Raw genomic sequence first — 19946 nt, forward strand, 5'->3', positions numbered from 1 at the left:
GAGGTCCCTCAGCAACATGGCAAGACCCCCATCTCAAAATAAAAAATAAAAAAGGCTGGGGATGTGATTCAGTTAAGCCATTCTAGGTTCGATTCCTAGTATTAAAAAAAAAAAGTATTTCTAGGGCTGGTAAACTGGATTGTAAGGAATGTTCTCTATACTAGTATTAAATTCACAACCAGGCCCAATACTGTATTTAACTGAAGGAAGACTGTTAAATTAGAACCTTGAATCCTTCAAGGTAATTAACCTCTTAAAACATCAGATAAGGCTTAAGCCTCTACGCAAGAAACTGCAGCTAAGATTAGTATTAATAGAAAAGAAATGATTCAAATCTAACGTGGCTTGCCTATTTATAATCTGATTCATAATTCTGGCAGATCAAGTGACGTTGGGCTGTTTCTCGGCCAGCACAAATGGTTGTTACAGGCTGAAAGCTTACCTGCTTCGTTTTTTTTTTTTTTTTTTTTTTACGTTTATGCCAATCTCTGAAAGCTTAGGTGGTAATGCCCTAACAACGTCACAAGGAAAAACAGAGAGCTATGACGCAAACTGTCCAGACAGCCTAACCTGCCTGCCACTACGGCGGAGCCAATGGCGAGTTTATCAGATGCCACTCAAAATGGGATTTAGACCGTGGTCATTTTCAACTTTAACAAAGTGCTTCTGGCACATTTAACAGCAAAGCGAGAGACTCTCAAGTTAGGCGTCCAAGAAAAAACGCCACGTTTCCTGGCAGAGGAGACGCAGATCTGGGACCACAAGCTGCCTCTTGCCTTCCGGTCTTCAGACAGACTTTTCGTTTGGGGGCTATCTAAGCCGGCCCCACAGAGAGCACGGACCAGAAGAACTAACTGTCGCAATGAGCAGGGATAATAGTCTAGCTGGTCCCCTAGAGACAAGGCCGGTCGACCACCAGTCCCTTCGTGGAGTCCGCCGACTTTTAGGCCTAGGAAAAAAATCCGCTCCCTACTCAAGCCCTCCCTTTAGTCTACCGCCACCCAGGCGGAGGAGGCCCCCGCGGGCCAGAGGGCGGAGTCACCACATCTTCTCGCGAGACCATACACACGACTTCCCAGAAAGCCTCAGGCAACATCTTAATAGCGGCCAGAGAGTCGGTCTAGGGCGGAAGGGTGGGCGGGGTCTGCCTAGGTATTTAGCGGCACCCGAGGCCACGCCCCAAATCGGAAGTGACGGAGACGAGCTAGCGCGTCGAAGCTACCTCTATGGTTTTCCTCTCGTTCTCGAGTCGGGAAATGGCCGCTGTGTAGTTACAACGGAGATAAATCCCGGGAACCGTGCTTCAGCGTATTAGGTAAGCCTTGAGATACATCCAGATTACTCAAAGGCCCGTGAGTACCGAAGATGGGTTAATACTGTTGACTCTTTTGTGGGTGGTGACGAGTCGGCGACGGCGAGAGAACGCCGGAGCCGTTGCGCCGTTATTTGTGCGTTTCCCTCCGAGCTTTTCTCAGCTTTTCAGGGAACCACGAGCTTTCGAAAAGGTGTGGGGGTGGGGTAGGCTGAGTGAACTGGGAGCGCGAGAGCGCGCGGCTGCGAACCTGGATCGAGATCCGGAGACCGCGCGGCCTTTCCTGCGCGTGCGCACACCTCTTTCAACCCTTCCCCCACTTCTTCTGGTCGGACCCCAGCGCGCGCCCGACCAGATACTCTGCGCACGCGCGCTACACGCGCTTCCTTTCTCACTTCCCAGCTTATGGCGCGTGCTGCCGCGTGAGGTGCTGCTGGTGTTCGCCTCATTGGCTGGGAGCGCTACCTTTCTTTCCGGCCTTTCGGCTTTTGCAAAATAAACATGACCTGCAGCAAAGTGCCCTGGGTAAGTCGACCCTTTTCGGCGTTGTCTTTAAACTCTTTTCCCTGCTCTAGGATATCTGTCGATTTAGGCCTCCTTTTTGTTATTTTACTTGGATTTAGGCTTCTGTTCTGCTTTTTCTAACCGACTTCGGCCTCTGTCTCTGGTCCTGTGTGTTGCTGGGAAGTTTATTCTGTGTTAATCTTCTCGGTCCCTCTGGCAACTCATCCTTGTTTTGAAACGAACGCTCCGGCTTGACTCAGTAACTCTTTCCTAGCATGGGAATCGAGTCTTAGCCGATGGGGCTGGGCGACTTACCTTAGCCGAAGGGTCATTTCTGCAGAAGTGCAAGCGAAACCGAGCTGGTGATATAAAGAGGTGGGAGTGATGAGTTCAGTGTATAGATTTAGCCCTCATTTTGAACCCATAAGTTGACTCGATTTACTTTTAAGATATATCTGGTCACGGTCAAGCAGCAGTACCGGCAACAACTTTACTGTCCTTTTGTGTGGTGTGTGTGTGTGTGGCGGGGGGGGGGGGTAGAATTGAAGAAGTTAATACGAAGATTGAAAGTGTTATGTGGCTAAAACGGGAAAAATGGTTGGCCACGTCAGACTTGTATCCTATTGCCACGGAGTCTTTAAAATTTTTTAAAATTAAAACCAAAAGCAAAACAAATATTTTATTCCAGTTTGACTCTAAATGGTACGGACAGGTTACTGTTTAGGCAATAAACAACACTTATGTAGGAGAAACTAATGAAAGTTTTTTTACATTTTTGTCTAACCCTATCAAATACTGGTTAATTTGATGGGAATTCTTATGTGTTTGAAGTAGCTCATAATAAACAATCCAAAGCCTAACTAATGCTAATTTGTAGCATCTTTTAAAGATTTTACCATTTCACCATTATATTGTGAACACTGGAGTCCCTCTGTAATCAGATAATAAATGGTGTCTGAAGAGAATTTAGTTCAAACTGATTCTTGACTTCTAAGAACAGTAGTATTTTAGGACTTGATGACAGACTTGTAAGAAATACTTGTCACTGGTATGCTCAGATGTACTGAATTAATTAGCTTGCATTATGGGTATTGAACCCAGGGATGCTTTACCACTGAGCTACATCCTCAGTCCTCTCTGTTTTTTATTTTGAGACTAGGTCTTGCTAAGTTGCCCAGATTGGCCTCAAAGTTGTTATCCTCCTGCCTTAGTCACCCAGATTGTTGGGATTACAGGCAAGTGCCATGCTTGGCTACTTGAATGTATTGAACAACTTATGTACAGGCTGCTCTAGATTAACTGTAATGTGAATACTTGTAGAAATGGAGAAAGGTTTTTTTTTTTTTCAGTTCTGCATGGATTTTCGGATTGGGAGTTCCCAGAAAATTTTTTGAAATTATTACTTGAACATTAGCTGAATTCTGCTGTGCTAATTTTCAGTGATATTTAACAAATAAGTAGATACCGGGTAGTGTCAGTATTGATGTTGTAATTGTAGTGAGTTTCTTCGTTAGTCACATCCAGCTTCTTAAGTAGTGATCAGTATTATTTCATAGTCCTAAGCATTTAATAATTTGACTGTCTCCAAAAAACAAACAGTCCACTGACATGAAGGTAATAGCAACACTAGCTTGAATTTATGTAATGTTTTGAAATTTTCAAACACTTCAGTTTTTCTTAATCCAGTATTTCTCCATTTTCTAGATGGAAGCCAGAAAGTTAGAAAACTAACAGCAATATAGGCTAGGAAGTGGCATAACCCGGTTTACAGTGCAGGTATTCTGATCCACTGTTCCCATGCTCTTTCTTTTAGCAAGGTGCAACAAGTTGGACTAAGAACTTATATTTTTTTATATACATACATACATACATGTTTGGTACTGGGGATTGATCTTGGTTGCTTTACCACTGAGCTACATCACCAGCACTTTTAGTTTTTATTTTTGAGACAGTCTTGTTAAGTTGCTAGAACCACACTTAGTTCTGAGGCCATCCTTGAAGAGAAAAAAATAAGATGAAGTTAGACAACATGGTGCCTGTAATCCCCAGTGACTCAGGAGGCTGAGGCAGGAGGATCACAAGTTTAAGGCCAACCTCAGCAACTTAGCTTACATAGCAGCCATCTTAAAATGTAATTCTGATGATGGGACTCATGATCAACCCCTCTAGGAATTTCCTCACTGGAGTTAACAGTAAAATCCGGGCCAATAGATGTTATATGATCTGATCCAGTGCTACTTCTGCCTTGTGTTGTACCCTTGGCTCCTTGATCAGAGTAACTCGGATGTTTTTACTGTCTAGAATGTCTTCTGCCTAGAATGTTCTTTGCTCCATTGATCTTTGCAGTATTACATAAATGTTACCTCCTTAAAGATGGCTCCAGGATTCAACTAACTTGTTTTCCTCCTAGCATGTTGCCTTGTGGACCCCTCCCCCTCAATTTGCTTGTCATTATTTGTTGTTTTCTTATTTGTCTTCCCCTCACTGGGCGCTCAAAGAAAGTAGAATATGTAAGTTCTCTTAACAATTCTGTATATAATAGGCACTTAGTATGGTGTATTCTGAGAGCTTAGAATTCTTTTCATTGGAAAGATGGCATTAATACTTAGTTCACAAAATTATTAGGATTAAATGAGATGATTTATTTATTACTTGACACAGTTTTTGGCATGTGGCTGATATTTAGTTTACTATGATTTGTTGCTGATATCTGTTCATCTGTATTTGGTTTTTGTAGTGAGGGGACCTCTTACAAAATCATGTCTCATAATACTGTACACAGACTGTCTAAAAATTTTTTAGTTGAGGACTGGGGCAGTAGTTCAGTGGCAGAGTGCTTTCCTATGCCCCAAACCACAAAACAACAACAACAACAAACCAACCTTAGTTGACTGGATAGGTCTTTAATGCTGACTGTTGTGTATCACATTTTATATATCGTTTGAGTTCTTGGTGTGGATACTTGAATATATTTTTGCATTGTTAACAAGAGCTGGTCCAACAGCTTGTAGTCCCTCCTCTCTCTGTTTTCTCTTTCTAGAGTATTTTTTCTTGGAACATCAAAAACATTACAACTCGGAGTAAAAAGATACTTGGCAGTTAATTATTCTGGATATATATTAAAGTTGGCCTTTTGAAATTGTTTAGGGGGAATTGTTAGCTAGCTGGATCCTTATACCACTTCCAGCAGTGAAATCAGTGATACTGACTTCAAGGTCAGAAGAAAAGTTTTTTGAATGGTATCTTAATTTAGAAGGTTAGCTCTTTCCCCACTTGGGAGTTTTGATTTTTAAACACTAAACTTATATGAACTTTAGAAACCCTTTTAACTCGCTACTCAAGCCTATTTGACTCTTTGGTTTTGCTACTTTTTAATTTTAGTATGGTGTAGTACCTTAGTTACTGTGTTCCTACTCGATCCTAGCCTGAACCACAGATCTCATGTCTCCCAGTTGTAGGGCCATGGCTGTTTAAGGTATACCATTCTTGAGTTACTAGTTTAATCTCATTTTTCTTTATATTTCAAATATTGTTGTATTTAAAATTTTGTATTGTTACTTAATGATTCATGGATTTTCATTTAAATGTATATTTTTTCTCCTTTAAGCTTATTTATTAATTCCAGTGCTCCGCACCCCCCCCCCCCTTTTTTTCTTTTATTCAGTTCTGATGCTCTACTGCTAAGCTACATCCCCAGTACTGTTTTTTTGGCACTGAGGATTGAACAAACCTGGAGTGCTTTCTGTAACTCTAGACCTTTTAATTTTTTTAGTTTGAAACTGGGTTTTGCTAAGTTGCCCAAGCTAGCCTTACACTTGAGATTATGGGCATTTGCCACCATGCCTTGCTCTTGTTCTATTCTGAATTTTTGCTCCCATAGTATTTTTTTTAAATAATTCTTTTTAGTTGTAGTTGAACAAAATACCTTTCTTTTATCTATTTATTTTTATGTGGTGCTGAGGATTGAACCCAGGGCCTCGACGCACAATGTGAGCACTCTACTGCTGAGCCACAACCCCAGCCCCACCCCATAGTATTTTTGAATCATCCTTTGTATGTAATTGATAATCACTGAATGTTATTCACAAAGTATGTTATTTCCCATTTGGATAGCTGCTTAACATTTTGAGCCAAATTTAAATTGATTTACATGGTAATGGTTGGTTTAGGATGAGTATTGATTTCTAATACATACTTGTTTTATTGCTGATTGTTACTTGTACACATGTGAAAGTACTTTTAGATACATAGTTTAGAGATCACTGTGATGGAAATCAGTTTTAGATGAAAATGAAAGGAAGTGCCAAGACAATACATAGCAGAGCATTAAACTCATTATAGATGTTGTCATCATTGTGAATATTAAATACAGATTACGTGATGTTTTCATATTCTAAGATAACAATGTTAATTACTTTGGAATTTTATTATAGGGGATAGCATGTCTTCTTTTTCTAAGTCAAATTACTAAAATTAGAATGCAAGTATTAAAAATTAGTTAAGTTGCTGTCAGTTCAATGATAAACTGATGCATTGTGATTTTCAAAAAGAAATTGAGTCATACGCTTTTATGGTTTAAAATTTAATGTTTCCTAAATCAGTCTCCCCTTCTTTGAAATCACAAGTGCCTTTATTAGCATATTGCAGTACCCATATGTATTATAAATAGTGAATATTTAATTTACCATAACTCATGAATTTTTTTTATTTGCTAGGAGTTTGAATTTAGAGTTTAATTTCTCAGAAAACGTCTCTTCAGGAAGAACTTTACAGAATCTCAAAACTTCTTATCTTCGTGCATAAAACCCCAGGTAAGTAGCATTCATTTTTCTGTTTCCAGTTTACACTTGTTTCATTAAATATGACAGCTGAGCTGATGATTCAGATGGAATGATTAAAAGCCATGTAGCCTGAAGCTTTTTTTTTTTTTCCCTTTTTGGTGGCTTGTATGAAGTCAGATTTTAAGTTAGTCTTAGAAAAAAGATTCTTCTTTTTAGATCTTGGTGATTGAACCCAGGGGTACTCTACCACTGAGGTATATCCCCATCCCTTTTTTTTTTTTTTTTGAGATAGGGTTTTGCTAAGTTGTTTAGGGCCTCTCTAATTTGCTGAGGCTGGCCTCAAACTTTCAATCTTTCTGCCATCTTGAGTCGCTGGGATTACAGGAGTATACCATTGTGCCCGGCTGATTCTTTTCATCTCTCCTGCTTCTAGGTTGTATATTTGCTTCTTCCACTTCTATAAAAACCTCTACTAAACGATTCAGAACATAAAAAGCAAATTAAAATCAAAGCAAGACAAAAAGACCCTGCTGTTTAACCCATCTTCCCTAATGCAAACAAGAGGAGTTCCATAACTTAACTTTCCCCCCCCTCTACTTTGGTGTTAAGGTAATTAAAATTAATTCCTTATTATGTGCCAAAATTGTATTACATGAGCTACATTTATCAACTCATTTAGTTCTTTATGAAATAGGTGCTGTAATTTTCTTCATTCGTAATAACTGCGGTTCAGATTAAAGATTTTGCCTAAGGTCACACAAAAAAGGAGGTGTCTTAGCCTGGCTTTGAATCTAGGTAGTCTGAGAGGTTTTTGATTTTAATCTTCTTTAGTGAGAAATATTTCTGTAAAGATTTGAAAAATATATTAATCCAAATTTCTGGGGCTGGGAGTATAAATTAGTGTCAGGTACTTGCCTAGTTTGTTCAAGGCCCTGATTTGATCCCTAGTGCACCAACACACAACAAAAACTTCAAAAGAACTCAATTTTCTTTTGGACTGATAAGTTTATAGTTGTGCTTTTTTAAATCACTTATTTGGAATTTCAAGTGTGCCTATTTAAAAACAAATCAAAACCCAGATGTTTAAAAATAAAATTGCTGCTTAAACAAACTAACACCTCCCCCCCCCCCAGGTTCTGGGGAATACATTCATTTAACAGTTAAAGAAGTACCTGATTGAGTGTTCTGAAGTCTTTCCCTGACCCCTGTTTGTGGGCTGGGGTTTGAACACAGGGCCTCATGCATACTAGGCAAACAAAAACACTGAGCTACACCCCTAGCCTGGCCTGAAGCTTCAAAGAATTATTTTCCTAACCAATATTGTGGTTAGTCTTTTTAATTTTGTTTATATAAAGCATTTTTTTAATTGCATACCAACCCAGATGTTCTGGATTGGAAAAGTCTATACAATTTCTGATTTGCTTGCTAGAAAGTACCATTAGCAAAACAAAATACATCAAGAACCAAGATCAGAGATTGTAGATATGCATAGCACAGAACTTATGGGTAATTGAAAGCATTTCTTTTACTTATTAATACAGTGAAAGTGGTTTTGCCTAGCTATTAGAATCTTCAAAATCATTTGACACTCTGGTTTTTTAAATAGTTTTTCTAATTATCTCAGATTGGAAGAAAAATCAATTTCTTGAAATAAATCTTATTACACTGAATGTTAATTACATATGTAATTTAAAAAGTTTGAGAAAGGCAGTATTTTGAAAGCCAATAAAGTGTCACAATTCCTGATAATCTAGATTTCTTATTTTAGAGATTGTAAATGTGAATGTCACCAATTTCATTATGTTGTCAAAATAAAATAGCTTGCCAAACCAAATTTGTCTTTTTTTCTACTGGGTAACAGATCTTCCTCTGTGAATGTTAAATTTCCTTTATTAATGATGTAGAATTCTTATTCTACCTTTTTTGAACACTGAAACCTGCATTTTTACTTCTATCTTATGTATGCCTTGTTTATTTGGGACTGAGAAAGTTAAGAGTAGAAGAAAAAAGTGATAGTTTGTCTATTAGATGATAGTTATGTTGTATTTGAAATACTTACCTGAAACTTTGAAGTTTTTCGTTTATGTTCTTAAAAGAGGAAGCTTGTAGACAGAATCTTTACTTTCTCTGCAATTAACTAATTTTAGTATCTCAATACTACTTTATAGTACTCAAAAAGACTAGGTAAAATGGTGTATTAAAAATACTTGGTTCTTGCAGATATGATTTAAAAATGTGAAAATTGCTGTTAGAAGTTTAATAAGTTGATTTTTTTTTGGAAATGATGACTTACTTGATAATAAGTTTAGTAGAGATTTGGAAATAGTTCCACAGTTGTCCCTTGAACATAGGTTTGTACTTCATGGGTCCACTTTACGTGAATGGTGTTGGGAAATTCATGACAATTTGAAAAAATTTGCAGGTGATCCATGTAGCCTAAAACTAGTGGAAAAAAATTCTAAAAAAAAAAAAACCAAAAAAAGGTATGCCATGAATGGATAAAATATATTTACATATCAGTTTTTTTATTGTTTAAGATGCATATCTATTCAAAATTTAAAGTTTATAAATTCTTACTCATAGACAGTGCATGACTCCATTTTCGATTGAGAAATGTAAAGATGCAGTATTTAAATCATAACTGCATGAAATCAACTGCTATAATAATTTCATAACTATCTTCTGTTGCTGTTTTTGTGAACTTAAGTGTTGTGGATATCCACTTAAAATGCTGGTCCTTATGCTAATCATCATCTCTGAACAGTTTATTTCTCAAGAAAATTTTGTATTGCCTGTTTTTCAGCATATGTAATTAAGTAGTGCCGAAGTCTGGCTTGGCACAAATCAGGAGCCACTTGTCAAAAAGAAACTAACTTTATTTTTAGAACTACAAACGCCAAACAAAACAGCTCCAGGGAAAAACCCTCAGAGCCCAACTGCCACCACCGGCTTCCACAAGCCTCTCTCCCCCACACCAGCCTCTCAACCTCCCACAATCCTCCTCCTCTTGAGGCCGATTGGCTGGGTTGCGTGGGCAGAGCCAAAGAAGTCACCCAATGAGCAGCTCCGTGGAGGAGCCAATCAGCTAGATGTTGCTGGGGCAGCTGTGAGCCAATCATCAGCTGGCAGTCTGAAGGGCAGGGAAACAGCCCAATGAACATCACCGCAGAGGAGCCAATCAGCTAGATGTTGCTGGGGCAGTCTGAAGCTTGCTGGCAGCTGGAAGTTTGCTGGGGCCCCTTTGGCTGTGGCTCTCAACAAAGTAGCATACAAAACACGTGTCAATTGAGTTTTGTAATTGGTAAGGCTTCTGGTCAACAGCAAGCTATTAAGTTTTTAGGGAATCAAAGGTTATTCGTAGATTGACTATGTGGGGTTCACTGTCTGTAACTCCTAGTTGTTTTAAGGGTCACCTATATTTGGCAAAAATAAGCCTATAAGGTTAAGACTATATAGTCTCAGAACTCATTGAAAAGTTGAAAATGTGACCTTTGTGATGTACATGCAGTGATTTGCTTTGTGTGTATTTGTGTGTTTAAAAGTTATTTTTATGAAGAGTAGATTATATGAATCAGTTCTGTTACTTCTACCCTGTGAAGTCTAATTATAGCATTTGATACCATATAATGTTTAGAAAAGTAACAATACAAGTGTACAAGTTTTGTTTTTCTTGTAGTTGTAATCTCTCTTGGCAGTAATCTAATTTCTGGATCTCGTCCTTTTTCATTTACCAGAAAAAAAAGCTAGAGTACCCTAGGCTTTGTCATGTAAGTCCATTTTTATCCTGCCATCATGACTACTGAGAACAAACAGAGTCATGGATGACTTCAGCTTTTCAGAGACTTAGTGACCTTTATTTCTACTAGGAGTCTATCCAGTAATACCACTCAAGGCAGTATAGTATGCATGAAGTGGTCAGTTCAGGCCCATTTCAAGGATATAAAATACTATGACGACAGTCTAGTAGGTTTATTTTTTTTTCCCAGGGTTGAGCCTCTTGATTATAGACAAGATTATACAGAAAGTATATTTTCTTTGTTTCAGGTTTCTTATCTAATCGTTGGATATTTATCTTTTTTTTCAGGAGAGGTAGGTATTTGTGTTGGTATGGAATAACATGTTGCTGCAGTCTGATATTGCTCTTTTTAGCTACTGCAGCTGTTGTCTTTTTGAATTGAGACACATAGTTGAGGCAGAACATAGAAAATTGTCTCTTTAGTACATTCTATTTGTTATGCAGGCAAAAACAAGGTTTTAGTTAGGAATAATGACCTGTCCTCTGAAAAGAATAATGATCTATAAAATTCAATCTGTATCTGAAAATAAGAAAATCTTATATGAAACTTTAATCAAATTATAATTTTAACCCTTTTTTTACTTTCATTTGACTAGGAGAAAAGAAATGGGTCGTTCCAATTCTAGATCACACTCTTCAAGATCAAAGTCTAGATCACAGTCTAGTTCTCGATCAAGATCAAGATCACACTCTAGAAAGAAGAGATACAGGTGAATTAATGGTTTAGTTCCTTGAATAATGGTAATCATTAATGGCTAATGTTTTATCAAATGCCTATTGTATGCAGGTACAGTGCTAAAATGATTAGTATATATATTTCATTCTCAAAGAATCCTGTGGAATGGATCTATTGTTAATGCCATTTTAGAGTTAGACAATTGAAAATTGCAAGCTAGTAAATGTTAGAGCTTAGATTTGAATCCAGTAGTTGGACTCCAGATCTGATTCCTATTGTACTGTGCTAATATATACTGGATTTCATTGTATTTTTCTGTCAGACTGAGAGATGAGTTAGATAATGTAAGAATTACTTGGCAGTACATAACCTGCATAGTTTTTATTTCTGACTCTGATCTTTGAATTTTTTTTTTTTTTTTTTTTTTTTTTTTTTGTCGTGGTGGGGAATTGAACCTGAGGTACACTATCACTGAGCTATGTCTTCCAACCCTTTTTATTTTTTTGAGACAGTTTCTGAGTTGCTGTGGCTGACCTTAAACTTGGCAATTCTGTTGCCTCATTATCCCAAGTAGCTGGGATTGTAGGTGTGCACTTCTACTCCTGGGTGTTTTTTTTTTTTTTTTTTTTAAATTCTAACAAAGGAATACTTTTTTGTTTAAAATGATTAACTCTGGTTGTTTTTCAAATAGCATTACACAGCACAGAAAGTTGAAATCACCCATTGAAAGTAACTTTGCTGTATACCAATGGTATTTCACTGCATATAATACTGTAACCTTTCTCACCATTCACAAAATATGATGCCATGCCATTAATTTTTTTTTAACACTGTCTCTAGGTGCCAGCCTAGACTTATTCCAAGGTCTTTAATTTATTTTCTCATTATTTACTTAGAAATGAGTTTTTAACTTTAGAAAAACAATAAAGTTGTACGATGAGTTTATTTGTTATATTCAACCAGAAATATCTAGAATGGTAGGCTAGGTTACATTATTTTTCTTACATTGATATTTATTTTATTTTTAGTTCTAGGTCTCGTTCCAGGACATATTCAAGATCTCGTAGTAGAGATCGTATTTATTCTAGAGATTATCGTCGAGATTACAGAAATAATAGAGGAATGAGACGACCTTATGGGTACAGAGGAAGGGGTAGAGGGTATTATCAAGGAGGAGGAGGTAGATACCATCGAGGTGGTTATAGACCTGTCTGGAATAGAAGGCACTCTAGGAGTCCTAGACGAGGTCGTTCGCGTTCCAGGAGTCCAAAACGAAGATCCGTTTCTTCTCAGAGGTCCCGGAGCAGATCTCGCCGGTCATATAGATCCTCTAGGTCTCCAAGATCATCATCATCTCGTTCTTCATCCCCATATAGCAAATCTCCTGTCTCTAAAAGACGAGGGTCTCAGGAAAAACAAACCAAAAAAGCTGAAGGGGAACCCCAAGAAGAGAGTCCTTTGAAAAGCAAATCACAGGAGGAAACGAAAGATACGTTTGAACATGATCCATCTGAATCTATTGATGAGTTTAATAAATCAGCCACATCTGGTGATATTTGGCCTGGCCTTTCAGCTTATGATAATAGTCCCAGATCACCCCATAGTCCTTCACCTATTGCTACACCACCTAGTCAGAGTTCATCTTGCTCAGATGCCCCTATGCTTAGTACAGTTCATTCTGCAAAAAATACTCCCTCTCAGCATTCGCATTCCATTCAGCATAGCCCTGAAAGGTCTGGCTCTGGTTCTGTTGGAAATGGATCTAGTAGGTACAGTCCTTCTCAGAACAGTCCGATTCATCATATCCCTTCACGAAGAAGTCCTGCAAAGACAATCACACCACAGAATGCTCCCAGAGATGAGGCTAGGGGACGTTCCTCATTTTATCCTGATGGAGGAGATCAGGAAACTGCAAAGACTGGGAAATTCTTAAAAAGGTAAGAACTAAAGGAGGGTGGTATTTAGATTATAATATTAGTAGTTCTTTGAATTTTATTTGGAATTATATGACTTCAAAAGTTGCATTGTGATGTATTAGCTGTTTTTACTCACAACTTCCTACCTTATAATTCCAGATTTTACTCCTTGTATGCTAAACTTTGGAAGGAAGCTAAGTGTTCTACTAAAAATTAATTTATCTCTTAATTTTATCCATTTTTAGTCAGTCCCAAGTTAACAATATTAGTGAGGAGAAATTTAAAAGTGTAAAGCATGACCAATAATATGTTAGAACTATAAAACTAGAAATTGGTAGAGCATTGAAAGTTTTAGTTCTTTTCACCACTAAAATGTAATCTTCATAAATGATGCACTTAAGTTTTACTTTCTTAGGTGGTATTACAAACAGTTCAGTTGTCAGTATTTAATAAATTCTGCCTGACTTTGGAAAAGATGATGGAATTTGAATTTTCAGTACCTTTAACGACATTTAAAAAAATTTGTCTAAATTCTGATTTTAAGCATTGTGGAAAATTGCTATTAATTAAATTTGGTTCTTAATGTAGTGTTGATTGACTTAAGTGAGGAAATAGAACCAAGTACACTATTTATGGTGTATTAGCATATAGTTAATGTTTTTATTGACTGATACTTTTAGTTCTACTTAATATTTCCATTTTCTAGAGCTAGGTTTATATAAACTTGAACTCTTGTGATTCAGCTAGAGTATTAAATATCTTAATTGCATTAAAGTCCATTTGTGCTTTTGTTTATGTGATAAGATGTTAATGGAATAGCATTGTTGAGTATAAGAAATTCTAGTAGGTTTGTGTATTATCCTTTATTGCTTCTTGGTCTCAAAATTTAAATTTAGGCTACGTATTGCAGCTTAAATGTTGTATATTGTAAGATCTCTGTAGAAATTTGGATTTGTTTATGCAAAATTGTGGACTATGACAGAATGGAATAGGTTTTTGAGATCACTTTATACATTTTAAACTTTAGGATATTTAATGTAAATTTAAAAACAGTACATATGTTTAATGTGAAGGTATTTTTGATTTTATAAAAAGTGGAATTTGAAAAAACACCTTTGCAGTAGCGTTATTTTCTCATTGCTGGTCCTGTGATATTGGGCAACACATTTAAGTATGCAAGTAATCTACAATGAATGCACTCCAGAGTTACTATCCTCTTCTTTGCTTATTCACAGGTTCACAGATGAAGAGTCTAGAGTATTCCTGCTTGATAGGGGTAATACCAGGGATAAAGAGGCTCCAAAGGAGAAAGGATCAGAGAAAGGGAGGGCAGAGGGAGAATGGGAAGATCAGGAAGCTCTAGATTACTTCAGTGATAAAGAGTCTGGAAAACAAAAGTTTAATGATTCAGAAGGGGATGACACAGAGGAGACAGAGGATTATAGACAGTTCAGGAAGTCAGTCCTCGCAGATCAGGGTAAAAATTTTGCTACTGCATCTCACCGGAATACTGAGGAGGAAGGACCCAAGTACAAGTCCAAAGTTTCACTGAAAGGCAATAGAGAAAGTGATGGATTTAGAGAAGAAAAAAATTATAAACTTAAAGAGACTGGATACGTAGTGGAAAGGCCTAGCACTACAAAAGATAAGCACAAGGAAGACGACAAAAATTCTGAAAGAATAACAGTAAAGAAAGAAACTCAGTCACCTGAGCAGGTAAAATCTGAAAAGCTCAAAGACCTCTTTGATTACAGTCCCCCTCTACACAAGAATCTGGATGCACGAGAAAAGTCTACCTTCAGAGAGGAGAGCCCACTTAGGATCAAAATGATAGCCAGTGATTCTCATCGTCCTGAAGTCAAACTCAAAATGGCACCTGTTCCTCTTGATGATTCTAACAGGTAATTCCACACTGATGTCCAGTAAGTAAGCTGTGTGGGTTTTTAGTTGGTAATCTTATTTTCTGAACGTGGTGTTTTCACATTCAAACCAATGGTATATTTTGTTTGTTTGTGTGTGTGTGTTATCCATATGTTTCAGACCTGCATCCTTGACTAAAGACAGGCTACTTGCTAGTACACTTGTCCATTCTGTCAAGAAGGAGCAAGAGTTCCGATCCATCTTTGACCACATTAAGTTGCCTCAGGCCAGCAAAAGCACTTCAGAGTCATTTATACAACACATTGTGTCCTTGGTTCATCATGTTAAAGGTATGCTTAGTGTGTTTAGTGTTGTGACTTAAACTTCTCTTGCATGCAGGAAAAAATGATTATTTACACTTTATTATACCTAGGGCTAGCAGGTTTACATTAAATCCTAAAAATTTGGAAAAACAATATTGAGGAAAAGATACCAGTCTTGAGGGACATCAAGAGTCATGAGGATATTAAATAAAAAGTGAACAAAATGGTAGAATTAAAATATTCTAATAAGTTATATTAAAATATGTGGATTTATTTAAATCTGAAGGTCTTTATAAAAGTATAATGTATTTGAAGTGCAGAAGGCTTAATTACTTAATTACTTTTATTGCATGACTTAATTAACTATTGGCATAGGTTTATAACAAAGTGAGGCAGTATGGTTACTATTATTTCTTAAGAATTTCTGTTCTATTTTTAAAGAAATCTGAAACCAGAGGAAAATAGTATTAACTTCCTGTCATCTTTTTGTACTGCTTGATATAATACTTTTTTTCTGGTTTATCCTCATTTAAAAAAATTACCAAGATGTTAGATGAATAGTGATTACATAAGTAGCCACTAATTAGGATCATAGAACATTTCTTTAGATCCCTAAAGGTGAGGGTTGTCATTTCAACTAAAGTAATGATTTTTTGTTTTCACCGGTGTGTAATTCTAGCTTCAGAATTACTAATAATTTTGAAAGATTTTAGGGTATGACTTTTTGGGCAACTAGGTTAAGTTGTGTTTTTGTTTTTCTGTTTAATAGGTTCATTCTCAGGAACCTTCATGGCAGTTGGTCTTAAAAGTCTCTTTTCTTTCTTTACTTTTTTTTTTTTAAGTTTGTCATGAGAACAATTCATAATAGTTGAAACTCGTCACTAATAATTCCTTATGGGCTTGATATTTCAAAACAGTAAATAATTGAGTGAGTCTTTTTGGATGTAATTACTTAAACATGGTAACAAAAGAGTTTTGCTATTTTGCTATAAGTAAGATTGTGAACCAGTTTATTACCATGTTACTGTGGTAAAGTATGAAACATTAGTATTTTTTTCTTTTTTCACCTTTTTTGACCTTTCTCACATTTTACAATTTATTGCTGAATTTTGAGATCAGATTTTGATAAAATTTTTCCTTTTTCATTTTTTTCCTTTTTAAAAAGAATTGATGATAGTTATGTTTCATATTTGGTATTGTGCAACCGATCTGAACAGCTCTTACTTTATATAGAGCTGAAAATGCCCAGTGATGTTTTCTTTTTCATTGTAACTAGGTCCTGGAGTATGTTTTGAAATGGCAAAATCCATGTTTCAAAGTAAAATAGCTGTTGAAAGATACAGGCAAAGTTGAATCTTCTGTCTTCCTGGCAAAAATGGCATAAAAACTGAGTTGCTAGCTCAAATTCCTGGGTTTCATGGAATTATGATTGAGGCACTACCCTTGTAGTGGCCGTTTCACGTTTTAATGATTGGTTATGAGACATGTGCTGGATATTGGGCGGTAAGTTGACACAGATGTATGTTGACCTGTTAAGCAGATAGCTTGCTTCATAATGTAACATTTCATAGCTCATGACTTTATACGTCTATTTTACATTTACAGCATATACCTTGAACTGGTTTATAAACTAATCAGTATCGATATTACTAATTTTAAAATTGTAAAACAAGACAACAATATCAGATATATTGTCAGGTTTGCCACGATGCCAGATTTTTGGAATAATTACTGAATATAAATTAAAATATTTTTCCAGTTAATGGCAATCTTCACTTTTTTCTTAAAGCCATTTCTGTTATGTCCACATAAGTTTTTGGTGAAATAATTTTATCAGTTTACTCAAACCATCTCTGTAGTTTTGTATTTTTTTTTTTTTTTTGCAAATATTTGCTCGAAGTAGCTTCATTGATTCATGAATTGACAAGGTATAATTAATGGGCATCCACATGGTGATCCTTTTCTATTTGAGGAAGTAGTGCATTAGTGTGAAATTAGACTTGATTTAATGTATTGTTCTTGGATTATATGTAATATTGACAAGGACCTGTGAGGAAATTTGCAATCAAGAAGTTAAAAAGGAAAGGGTAGGAACTTTTTGTAACACTTGATTCTCTTCTGCTAGGTTTCTTGAATATTTTTATTTTCTTTTCACCTGCTACATGCCCTTCTGTCACAAGTGAAAATCCCCTCTTAAAGATTCCTAATTCGGCAGTATTTCTCCTAAATCAACAGAGCAATACTTCAAATCTGCTGCGGTGACCCTAAACGAGCGGTTCACTTCGTATCAGAAAGCCACTGAAGAACATAGTACCCGGCAAAAGAGCCCTGAGATACACAGGTATGTGTAGTACTGAATTTGCGTGTTAAAGTATTGTTTTGAATAGAAGGAAATTGTTTATACAGAAAGTATATGCTATCATGATCCAAGTAAACTTTGTTTTTTTTTTTTTCCCCCTCTCATTTTCTACTAATAAGGTTGTGAAATAAAAATGTTTGGTGAAACATAGTACTTTTTCACAAAAAGAATATGTATGTTGACATATGTATGTTGACTAGCTGTATGACTTCATTGCGTTGTGAGGAACAAGTTATTTAATCTTGGACAACGATTTTTTTTTTCACATGCAGAAATAAGGATAATACTTTTCAGGGTGATGGTGACAGTGATACTGGTTATACAGTATCTAATTCAGTGCTTAGTACTTAATTGCTGTAGTATGGATAGTGCTTTCTCAGGAAGCACTGGGAATTTTCAGCTGATACTGTCATTGAAAGGAGAGATATAGAATAAAACCCCAAAAGATTATTGTATTGAATATGAGAAAATATTTATACTGAATAGTTAAAACTAGGAAGAGTGTTAAGGAGCTAGTGATTATATTCATGTGTTCACTGAGGAAAATGAGGTGTTAAGATTGCACAGTAATTTTAATACTTATTACAAAAATTATTTTTTGTTAATTAAAATGGTTACTTAAAATGTCAGGTTTCACTTATATATAAAAATGTAGCCAAAGCATTCTGATTTATCCCTAATGGATATTGTTTCTATTAGGAATTAATAGTCTTATTGTGAGTAGATTGGAAGAAAAGTAACTTCTAGTATCTCTCCAAAGAAGTAATTTTTTTGTACTAAATACACTTTATTTACATTAAGGAGAATCGACATCTCTCCAAGTGCCCTGAGGAAGCATACCCGTTTAGCAGGGGAAGAGAGAGTTTTTAAAGAAGAAAATCAGAAGGTACATTTTTGAATGCATTTCTTTTTCTTGTTAAGTTCAGCGTAATGATACTGTACTAAATATAGTTTTCTTAAGGCAAAATGTTTATTAGATAATTTCTATTTTTAATTTGTAAATATATTTATGGTAGTATACATATTGCTTTTTTTAGAAGACAGTAAGCTGACAATAAAGTACCTTAAATTAAAAACGAAAGGACTTTTTGAAAATGCTAGTGAAAAGGAAATATTTAGTCCTAAGAAAATGTAAAGAGCCAGAGTAAATAAAGGAAGATGATGATAGCAAAGATATAAATTATATTATGGTTTCTATAGAGTTTTGAGATGGATATTAGAATTTGTGTGTGCTTAAAGTAAAGGTTGTTCACAAATAGCAACAAGTAATCCCTATGCTATTGGGGCATTTTTATGTGTGCTATAAAGAGGCAATCTGTAAACTGATTTCTAAGTGTGTCTTGAAAAAAAACTCTATTATAATATTTGTGTTTTGGGAGATGGCTTTTAAACTTATAAAGAGCCTATGAAAGATGAGGCATGGGAATGAGGGTCTTAGAGGGAATGGAATATGGTGCTTGAGGACACTCTGATAAACCTCGTATTTCAAAATTGACATTTTTTAGGTGGAATAGCCTATAGAACAAATGTTCGTTCTGTGTGCAAAACAGGTGGAAGGGAGCAACTGTCTCTTATTTTGAATAGATTAGGAAGCTTTTGCAGGAATTGCTTGGTTCTAATTCTGGCCATCAGTAAGTAGTCTCTGTTATGATTGAAAAATAATTAACTTCTTGGATCTTGATTTTTCTAACTAAAAAAATGAGAATACATTTGATTTTCAGAGTTGTGGAATAATTGGGCTACTTTGAAACCCTGGCACTTTTGTTACTAGAAGCTGATAGCATACAAATTATTTAAAGAGGGCATGCTCTTAATCTATTGGGTTGTGGAATCTAGAGTTTACAAAGAAAGTGATTGCTTTGCATGGGGCATGTTTATTTTGGAAAAACCTATTTCGAGAAGTTGATTTTTTTTTTTTCTTGTGCTTTTTTTATCTTCATTACTTTGGGTTCAATGTTAGTTAATTTTGTTTTCCCCCAAATTTAGTCTTCTGTTCTCTTGACAGTGAGTATTTTTTTCTCTTATTATTCAGACTAGATTTTGATCTGGAAGAGAGAATAGTGATAACTGATGGATGGACAAGAGGATATGACATTGGTTTTTATTTATCCTTCATCTTTCTGATAAACATGTTAATATGCAATTAATGTGTGTGTGTGTATATATATATATATATATATATATATACACACATATATAGTTTTCAATTCACAAAGTAGTTTCACTTGTTACTTGTGGACTTGGTATTATCTAGGTGATAGTTTTTTGCTCTTGATTAGATTTTTGTTACCCTAGGAGCAAATAGGTGAGTAGTTCTCATTTGGAGGTGTGTGTGTGTGTGTGTGTGTGTGTGTGTGTGTGTGTATACTTTGAGTTTTATGAATGCTTATGAATATTATAGCTAGACTTCCCAGAATAA

At 35.9% G+C, this 19946-nt stretch overlaps 1 protein-coding gene across 13 annotated transcripts in view; it reads left to right on the plus strand.

Annotated features, from left to right (window-relative positions):
- Positions 1–1159: 1159 nt before the first annotated feature.
- Bclaf1 (BCL2 associated transcription factor 1) overlaps positions 1160–19946 on the plus strand; it is a 29563-nt gene continuing 10776 nt past the window's right edge. For 3 of the 13 annotated variants that reach the window (XR_013424825.1, XM_005329795.5, XM_078019073.1), the window contains exons 1-8: positions 1160–1315; positions 6532–6627; positions 10990–11103; positions 12098–13006; positions 14221–14886; positions 15026–15195; positions 17404–17509; positions 18329–18413. Coding sequence is in view for 12 of the 13 variants with exons in the window: in XM_005329795.5 (XP_005329852.1) it covers positions 11000–11103; positions 12098–13006; positions 14221–14886; positions 15026–15195; positions 17404–17509; positions 18329–18413 (2040 nt within the window). In the remaining variant the exon portion in view is untranslated. Of the gene's footprint in view, positions 1316–1714; positions 1838–6531; positions 6628–7030; positions 7207–10989; positions 11104–12097; positions 13007–14220; positions 14887–15025; positions 15196–17403; positions 17510–18328; positions 18414–19946 lie in introns of all 13 variants that reach the window. The other 10 variants (XM_078019075.1, XM_078019077.1, XM_040283372.2 and 7 more) reach the window with 7 other exon arrangements.

This window comes from Ictidomys tridecemlineatus, chromosome 8 (assembly GCF_052094955.1).
Source record: "Ictidomys tridecemlineatus isolate mIctTri1 chromosome 8, mIctTri1.hap1, whole genome shotgun sequence".
NCBI classification, from domain to species: domain Eukaryota; kingdom Metazoa; phylum Chordata; class Mammalia; order Rodentia; family Sciuridae; genus Ictidomys; species Ictidomys tridecemlineatus.